Here is a 10,068-nt window from a genome sequence, read left to right on the forward strand (position 1 = left end):
TTTTGTTTGGATTCTTTGGGCGGGCTTTTGCAGGAGTGACGACAAAGCTGCGCGACGCCGGAGAAAGCGCAACAGTTTCTATGGGTTCCTGCCCATATAGGCATTGAAGGGAATGAGGTGGCAGACAAACTTGCAAAAGAATCCTTAAAAAAAAGACTCAATTTCTGCCCCAATTAGACCAGGGAGAACTAGGGTTGCCACCTGTGTCTGACAAAAATCCTGGACATTTCGACCATCCAATCGACCTTTTTGCTTGTAAGCAACGGCGCCCTTCACACATCTAACCCAAGACAAAAATCGCCCTTCTACGCTGAAATTGTATTGCTCTAATTAGTAAAAATGACGCTTTTGCTAGTTATTTGTTTAGTTAATTGCTTTACATAATATAGCAGGTCTTCATTATTTTGGTTTATTTCCAACAGTTTTTGGTTGTGGACACCTGGGGGCAGTAGTGGGCACAGGTAAAAGGGGAATACATAATTAAGTTGTTTGTTTGCTTATGTGGAATAAAAATAAATAATCTAATTTTTCATTGAATCTAAGAATACCTGAATGTAACAATGTAAGGTGTAGTGTCAAACAGTTTACCTGATTGCTTAGAGTGTGGTGTGTGCTTTGCTTGTCTGTGCCTCTGCTGCTCTTGGCTAAACAAATACATAGGAGGACATATAACTGGGCACATACAGTACATACAGGCAGGGCCGGAGTGGGCCCTGTTTTCAGTCCGGGAGTTTAATTCACATTCAGGCCACTTTGAAATGGAGGAGGAATTTGAGTACATTAAAAAAGATAAAACCAATAACTGTTCTTTCACAATGCTTTTTATTTGGTTTAAATTCAGGTAAACACTTCACTTCAACAATATAGGTTATCATTCAAATTAACATAAAACGAAAGATAAAAATTATGACCACAAACGTAATGCAGAGACCGACAAACGATTTCATCTAGTATGAGACGGGGCTCCACTTAAAATTGGATGGTGTGTGGCCGCGTGTCTAATCCGCATATACATTTATCTGTGTCACCAACATGTCCCAAAGTTCCTTAGGGAAAATATTTGAAAACACATCCAAAGGACATGCATCTTCAGAAATCGGCATCTTCGGCCCGGGTGTGGGAATGAACTTTTACGTCGGGGGCGAAATCCAGCTGACTGCCACTCCAAATAGCAAAGCAGCGAGTATGGCTGATTGTTTCGCGTTATTTAAGACGAATTACACAACACATTTTTAGTCACATAGTCTTAAAATAACGAAAGCACCCATCTCGCGTGCATTTGAACCAATGCTTGTGCATTACATGCCGCATACGCCTCGAAAATAATGGCAAATCAACAATGCTGGGGCAGCACGGTGGTGTAGTGGTTAGCGCTGTTGCCTCACAGCAAGAAGGTCCTGGGTTCGAGCCCTGGGGCCGACGAGGGCCTTTCTGTGTGGAGTTTGCATGTTCTCCCCGTGTCCGCGTGGGTTTCCTCCGGGTGCTCCGGTTTCCCCCACAGTCCAAAGACATGCAGGTTAGGTTAACTGGTGACTCTAAATTGACCGTAGGTGTGAATGTGGGTGTGAATGGTTGTCTGTGTCTATGTGTCAGCCCTGTGATGACCTGGCGACTTGTCCAGGGTGTACCCCGCCTTTCGCCCGTAGTCAGCTGGGATAGGCTCCAGCTTGCCTGCGACCCTGTAGAAGGATAAAGCGGCTAGAGATAATGAGATGAGATGAGAACAATGCTGGGTACTCAGCAACCGCAGATAAAGCGTGAGGGCGCATTAGGCAACTCAAAAATGGTTAAATGAAATGTAGGCTAAAGCAAGTGTTCGATTCTGCTTAGAATATTGGCATACGCATACACCTCTTCTAAGTTATATATTTAACAACAATTATTTAACATCAAATATGACTTCTAGGCCTATGTGTTCATAACCACAATGTGCGCACGCCCGTGGAAATGCACGGTGTGACAGCGAGATGAAATAACGCGCAACAGCACATTTGGGACCTGTTCATCTAAAATTGTTAATAACTGGGATGTAAAGCAATGTCCGGTTCTTCTTAGAATTAAGACATAGGGGAAACCGGGTATGGTTGTAACACGGGGGGAGTTGTAACGCCACTAATTCCACCAATCAGGGATAAGATACAAGTCATGTGGCAATTAGAATCTCTTCATAGTTCCTTTTCGACCACGCATGGACATTTGGAAATCGTTGGCGCAAGTTCTCACGGAGAGAAGTGAAAAAAACAAAGTCTGAGGTAAGAAAGTAACTTTTTTTTATATTATTTTTTTTCCTAGTGCTTTACACATTGTAGGTAACGTTGTATGAGTTATATCAGGTCAAACTACAGTCTCTAAGGTAAAGAATGGTGTACTTATCCCCTGCTAATGTCAAAGCACCATGCTAATACAGCTAGCTAAGCAATGGATGACAGTGGTGGGGTAGGTTGTAACAAGTTTTTTGAAAGTGTTACAACCATCCCCTTACATACAAAAAAGATTTTTTTTGTGATTTTGATAATTCTGCAGAATGCCTAGAACATGGGTGAGGAAAACAACTCGTGGAGTGGATGCTAAACTACTAAAAAGAGCAGCAGAAGAGATTAGGAAAGGTACAGTACATCTGTAAGGGCAGTGGCAAGAAACCATGGCATCTGCCATGTTACCCTTAACAGATATTGGCAGAAGTATAAACTGTTGAAAGACCAGGGATCTCAGGATTTTCAATATGGAGAGTGGATTGTATGTCATACAACATAGTTGGTGAATCTATTTTCCATGTTCATGCAATAAATCGGCATATGAAATGGACTTCTGTTGTTTTTTTTCTGTGTTTTAACTACCTGTTACAACCTACCCCAGTAGTGGGGTAGGTTGTAACAAAGGTACACTCTGTATTTGACATAATCAGACAAATTTTGTGATGTAGTTGAGGAGATTTAAATGGTTGCAAACTGCAGTAGACAAATGTGGGTACTTTGCCTAAAAGTTCTAGTCATCATACTCCATATCTTTCGTAACCTACCAGCTGGTCTTGAGAACATATCTGTCAATTTGGCACATTTTGCTGCCACCCCACCTCCTTCCTTTTTTTAAGCTTCGCCCTTTCGGTTCCACCTGGCCTCTTTCTGCCCTCCATCACTGACGCGCGCTGTTTCGCGCCAATGTTGTTTAAGTTCCCCGCAATACAGAGGAGGAGTCTTGGACCAAACCAACTGCAATAGAGGGGAGGGGAGAATTTCCTTATTTGGTAGCGCCTATTTAATCTGCTGCGATGCTGTCGGCGTCTGGGCTGCCATGTGAAAATGCAGAGTGCAGTTGAATTGATGATTAATGCAAGAATAAGATCAGTGACCAAAATTAGTGAAAATTATTTTCCCCATGCTCCAAGCAGGCCACCATTGATGGTTTGGGCCGGGGATGGTCCTGGCTAAATATAGGGCCACCCCGGCATTGCATACAGGAGGAGGCAGATAAGACTATTTGGATTTCATTTAATTCACCAAAACCTTACCTAATCTTCAATTTATATTTGGTGTTTTTCTTTGCTGCTGCTATGAGTCCTGGCTGATTTTCAATGAATGTCTTGAACTCAGTACAGGACAACTGAAAGTTTAGCCTGACTTGAAGCTCAGCCTTCACCATTGCAACAGAGTCTGTTTCTTTTATCAGTCCAAGCATCCTCCATTGCCCCTTTTCCACCAAAGCAGTTCCAGGGCTGGTTCGGGGCCAGTGCTTAGTTTGGAACCGGGTTTTCTGTTTCCACTGACAAAGAACTGGCTCTGGGGCCAGAAAAACCGGTTCCAGGCTAGCACCAACTCTCTGCTGGGCCAGAGGAAAGAACCGCTTACGTCAGCGGGGGGGGGCGGAGTTGTTAAGACCAACAACAATAACAAGACCGTGAAAGATCGCCATTTTTAAGCGACGAGAAGCAGCAGCTGTACAAACGCGAAGTCAGCCATCATCATTATTATTGTTGTTGCTGCTTCCGTGTTTTTGCTTTGATATTCGCGCCAAGGTTTATGCAAACGTAGCGACGTAACTGACGTATACAGCGACGTAAGTGACGCATACAGCGACGTAATGACGTGGCTCCGCTTAGCACGGCGAGCTCGGAAAAACAAACTGGTTCTCAGCTGGCTCGCAAGTTGAAATATACATTTTGCCCATTATGTACAAAAAACCGGGACATTCAGTGTCCCGGATTTTTTTTTTTCGGGACAGACCATGAAAATCCGGGACAATCAGGAAAAACCGGGACAGGTGGCAACAGAATTAAGGAGTAAGGGCCCGTTTACACGAGGACGCTGTCGGGTAAAAACGACTAAATATTTTATCAGAAGTGCCTTTCGTCTACACGAGGACGGCGTTTCCGAGGCTGAAAAACGGAAAAAATTGAAAACGCCTTCCAAAGTGGATAAGTTAAAAACAGCCCCCGTTGCATATCCGTCTAAACTACCCAATACGCGAAACTCCGCTCGGATCTGCTCACGTCGGGTACGCGTTTATGTCATACATATGTCATATACTGTACATGCCAGCCCGGGAAGTAAGAAAGTAAGTAAAAAAGTAAGAGCATGTCTGATTACATCGATCCAACGGACCTTCAAGCTGCTCTGGCAGCTTTAATAAACGTCCAGGAGTCCTTCGAACATCTATACCGAATCTGCACATATACCGTTAATGAACAGAGGCGGGTATAGTATGCTCTTACTTTTTTACTTACTTTCTTATTTACCATAGCCAGAGTAGTCAAAGTTTTCGCGGCGCAGATGTGCAGATCAGACAAGACGGAAGACGTTGCGCATGCGTGCAGACATAGCGGAGGTCTTTCACAGCACCGCCTGGCATGCACATCTGTGACAGAGCGCAATGCGTCTGTCACTAAACAGCGGTTCCTCCCGCTGGTCATGTTTCAGTGGTCAAGTGCAATGGACTAAACCACAGTTGCAAAGACATTCCAAATACAATCTGTGTTGTATGTTTGTTGTGGGTTTGGTAATGGGGGCTTTACAAGTATGTTTTGTTACGGGTACATTTGTTACAACTTTTCATAGTAAAAGACGCGACACAGGTTTAAACAGCGCAAGCATTTATTAGTTTTCACTATAAACAATAGCGTGTAAAGATTCATTAAGTGCGCACGTTTAACCGCTGAATCCTTTTCTGCTAGAGTTTATCTAACATCAGCCAGAAATGTTTGTAGCCATTTACCTGCTGTAGTCTTCCGGGTGCGGGACCAAAGCAGAGTGCAGGTCTGAAAGCGCTTTTCAAGGTTTCTTCCGCGATGCGCGGGAAAGCAGCTCATTAGAGCGGAGAGAAATGGTCTAAAAATCTTACGTAAGTGTTTGTTGTAATATTTAAGGTCTGCACATTGTTGTAGGAGTGTAATGCATGCAGTGAAAATGTTTGGAACTGTTAAAATCTGTCTAGATGTGTTGATTGATTTTAATTGTGTTAAGACTGTGATGTAGTCTTTTAAATATGCGCTGTACTGTTCATTGGGGAGATGGCCTCGGCAGGGAGAGGACGCGTGACTTGAGCTCTGTGTGAGTAATGCCAGAGTAGCCTAGCTTGCGTGGGCATTTTGTCCCAGAATTTTTTTTTTTTTTGGTTTTGTCATCAGTGTTTTTTTTTTTTTTGTCCTGTTTGTGTTAACTGCCGGCTTAAGAATAAAAAAACTATTTTTGTACAAGAATTTTCCTTGTTTTGCTCATCATTCTGACTGACTACTCCATCCGCTCGGCACACTCTATTACAACATCCAATTGAATTCCACACATTTATGCGTCACCGTATAGACGCAGATTTCCTCCTTGAAAACGGTCGTGTAGACGCGGAAAAAAGTGAGAACAAAAACGGACTTTTGCGTTTTTGTTTCAGACCGTCCCCGTGTAAAGTGGGCCTAAGTTGAGGGAGGGGGTTATTCGAACGTGGCAATACCAATGGTATAGGGATGTAAAGGGTAGGCATTTGTATGCAATCCAACCGTCAGTCTGCTCACAAAGCATTATATCTGGGAATAGGTCTGAGCAAGTCGTATTGTCCCGTCTCAGATTGGGGCACTGTGCCTTAAATTCAAATTTACATCTGATTCATAAACACAGGGATGGATTATGCGATGTTTGCAAAGTTCCTGAGACAGTTTTCCACAGTTTATTAGAATGCAAGATGTATAGTGAGTACAGGCATACACTGATAACAGACCTATCCAGCTTGGGTGTTACCACTATTACCCTCCCTGCTCTGCTGCAAGTGAAGGATCCAAAAGTAACTTCATGCCTAATTAGATTTTTAAAATCCTCTGGCCTTTTTGCCAAAATAGGAGACTGATGGTCTAGTAGTGGACATAATTATCCTGTAGGTGGCGGTAATACACCGAGTAGTGTCTAATCCGCCATTTCACTAAGAAAAAGAAGAAAGCGCAACAGGAAAGATGGCTACGGGCTAGTGAACAGCGCGCGTTTGACTCCGCTTTGGAATCAGTTTTAGAAGAATTAGACTTGGAGTTTTCGTTGAAACATGAGCAGGAAGAGGCTCTCCGCTCATTCCTTTTCAAGAAGGACGTTTTCACTGTTTTGCCGACCGGCTATGGCAAAAGTCTGATCTACCAGCTGGCTCCGCTCGTAGCCAAAAGGATGGGGCTAGTTTGTGCAGTACGAAGAATTAATAAACAGCTTTGAAACATTACTTTTTGATTGTTTCTTATTTTCCCGTTATTTTAAATTTAAGGGAAGTTATTTCACCAAACACCACTAAATAAAAACTCTCAAAAACAGTTTAAGCAAACCCTTGAAAAACACTTGGAAAAAAAATGTGTATGTGGTACAGACTCCAAACTTGTGGTCATTATCTCCAAACTTCTTAATATCTAGAACCTGTTTATTAATTAATACGCATTTTGAAAAATTATTTAATTTCAAGGCCTCCCCCACTGCTTTCTGTCGCTCTAACTACGTCACAGTCACTGTTGCGCTGATTGGTCAGAGCGTTGGCCTATATGCACAGAGACAGTTTGAAAGACAGCGGTTTGTTCCTCCTACCATACCTGTCAACTTTGAGGTTTGAAAAAAAGGGATATTTCTCAGATTTGTAACTGAAAATAAGGGAAAATTTCGGAAAGTCATACCCTTCACCAAAAGTGGGTGTGTAGTTGAATGGGGGGCAATTTTCTATCTAGTATTTGTGATTTCCTGGACTCTGGTGCATGTTTAATGTAAACATGTGTAGCTTATCTTTGATTATTTGGGAGGCTTTTGTTTTCCCTATGGAAAATTTCTTTGCGATGGAAGAGTCTGGGAACATTCCAGCCACGCACTTGTTGAAATCATCAAAGAAAGAGAGGCTAATGTTTTTCTTAGCTATTAGCATCGCCATCTTCACCTCAGACCTAATCAGTGTTGCCAGATACTGCTGACGTTTTCCAGCCCAAAATATGTTCAAAACCCGCCAAAATGCACTTGAAACTGCCCAACTTGGGCGGTAAACCGCCCAATCTGGCAACACTGGACCTAATCACTTGTTCAGCCTCGCCTCCGGACGTAGTTCTGTAATTACTGATGCCTGAGAGGGCGGGGACGTGAATTCATGGCCCGACTTCCTGCTGTAAACTCCTGTCAGAGGCGCATCATGAATTCTGGACCTACCGACTTTTTTATATTGTGAAAATATGGGACTTTTATATAATGTGAAAATACGGGATATTTTCGGAAAAATAAAACAATGGGAAGACAGCGGGAAATAAGTCAAAATAAGGGATTTCCCGGGAAAAACGGGAGGGTTGACAGGTATGCCTCCTACCCGCTTTGGAAATGTCTACGGATCGAGGCCAGACTAAATATTCACATTTAGTCTGGCTTGCCAGGCTAGTGTTTTTTGGGTGATTCTCTTTTTGGGGCAACATTTCATGTCCGCATGTTTTACTTGCCCTGATTTTTGCCCAAACTGTGCCAAATATTAAAAAATAAGGTAAATCAATGATATGTCAGGTGTTTGCCAAACATTATATGCAATTCAAATGCATTTAAAATATTATTTCATATTTTACACACCTTTTTGGTATCACACACACTTAATTTTACTGTGTCCCACAGTGCCAGGTAATCAACATCATCTAGTAGAATGACATAAAAAATATATTTATATAAAAAACTCTTTCACAGTTGAATAGACCAAACTAAGTTTTATTAAATCATGTAATTTAATATGGTAAAGTTCTATTTCTTATATACTATTTTAATCCTACTTTACATGTCTCAGTAGTAATTTTCCCCCCTGTTAGAATGAGTGTCATTGCGATGTAATAAAAAACTACAATTCCATACAAGCCATTTACAGGAAGTGACATCATTTTGGAGGCATTTTCAAACTGTGGAAACTGAGGTAAGCTTCTACTAAGACTCTCTCCTCACTATTTTTTATCTTAAACATGTTACTCCCTTATGGGTCAAGCTTAAAGTTCTCCCCTGTTAAGTTAACTTAAGTGGAATGTTAATTCAGTTTTTTTTTTTTTTTTTAATATTCAATTTAGTTATTAAAGTAGTGTTAATCTACTGAAGGTCAGATAGCTAATTTTTCATCTATTAAGGAGCTAGCATGAGATTAGCGAAAAATTTTCCACCCTGTCGGGTTCCCCCCTGTTAGAACTATGAGCCTAACGGGGGAATGGGAATCTTCCAGGGTGGAAATATTTAAGTTATATTATTATTATTATTATTATTATTATTATTATTATTGTCATTATTACTATTGTTATTGTTATTATTGTTATCAACATTGATTCTATTGTTGTTGTTGTTGTTAATAATAATAATACTTATTATTATTATTATTATTATTATTATATTAGTATTATATTGTTTTTATTGTTGTTTTGTTTGAGGCCAATCACGGCAAAGGGGCTCCAGACGGTGTTGGGGGCACCCTCAAACGTTCAGCAGACAGGCTTGTTTGCATGGGCATTGACATACCATCTGCTGAAATGCTCTACACAAAACTGAAGGAGCGGGAATCGGCTGTGCAGCTGTTTTTTACAAGGGAGGAGAGTGTGGAGGCCAAAGTGCATGAAATGTTACAGGTAAGAGTTTTATTTTACCCCAGACTTGTGCCACACCCACCTATAATGGCGTTTCAGACTTGTATTGATATGCACTCTCATTCATTTGCCATCTTTCTGTTGTATTTTAAATAGCTACCCCCATTGACAGCCATCAAAGGGACCATGCGCATACACCAGGTCCTCAGCAAACAGAGAAGCAAGATCCTCTACAGAGATGTCTCTTGTTTCTGTAGAAGACAGCAGGGGGTGATCGACTGCCCCTGCTATGAGCTGAAAGAGGCAGTCTTGCAAGAGGAGGAAGCTCAAGGTCAAGAGATGATGAGAGCCTCTCGGCCAGAGGTATTCGGCGCCAACCATGTCGGAAGGTGGGTTGTGGTCGAGTACGACCACGACTTCTACCCTGGAGTCATAACTCGGGTAGAAGATGGAAATGTGGAGGTGGACTGTCTACACAAAAAAGGGATCAACAAATTTTACTGGCCAAGCCCAAGGCGAGATATAAGCTGGTACGATGAAAGCCAGGTGCTCTGCCTCATCGAGCCAACAGCCGAACCAACAGCTCATGCAAGATACTTGCAGCTTAATACAGCCACATGGAAACTCATTGAAGAGCAAATGTAATGAACCATAATGATTAACTGATATGTGAATGAAATTATATGTGATGATATATGTGATTTGTGTTATTGTTAGGCTATAATAGCTAAATGTTGTTGTTTTTATTATTGTTATAATGGCTAAATTGAAACGTATGCCATACCGCAGATGAAATGAAATATGTGATGATTTGTGTTTTTCATTGATAACTTTTAAATGTTTGTTCCTCAAACTTTTATTCACATCTTTTAAGGATTACATAAGTAAATAAAAAATAAGTATTGTGTGAAATAGGTGTTGTTGTATGATTTTAAATATTGAAACACTGCTTCCACCCTGTTATGTTCCATTCCACCCTGTTAAGTTAAATTTTTTTTTTTTAAATATTTTGACAATCACTAAATCTTGTTAATATGTTT

General features: G+C 41.3%; 1 protein-coding gene across 1 annotated transcript; it reads left to right on the forward strand.

The window, feature by feature from the left end:
- The first annotated feature begins 8,850 nt into the window (after positions 1-8,850).
- Positions 8,851-9,830, forward strand: LOC132867919 (uncharacterized). The gene is made up of 2 exons (XM_060900886.1): positions 8,851-9,070; positions 9,185-9,830. Exons 1-2 carry the CDS (start codon positions 8,948-8,950, stop codon positions 9,671-9,673), a joined length of 612 nt encoding a protein of 203 aa, XP_060756869.1. The 5' UTR covers positions 8,851-8,947; the 3' UTR covers positions 9,674-9,830.
- The last annotated feature ends 238 nt before the right edge of the window (positions 9,831-10,068 follow it).

This window comes from Neoarius graeffei, chromosome 19 (genome assembly GCF_027579695.1).
Source record: "Neoarius graeffei isolate fNeoGra1 chromosome 19, fNeoGra1.pri, whole genome shotgun sequence".
NCBI classification, from domain to species: domain Eukaryota; kingdom Metazoa; phylum Chordata; class Actinopteri; order Siluriformes; family Ariidae; genus Neoarius; species Neoarius graeffei.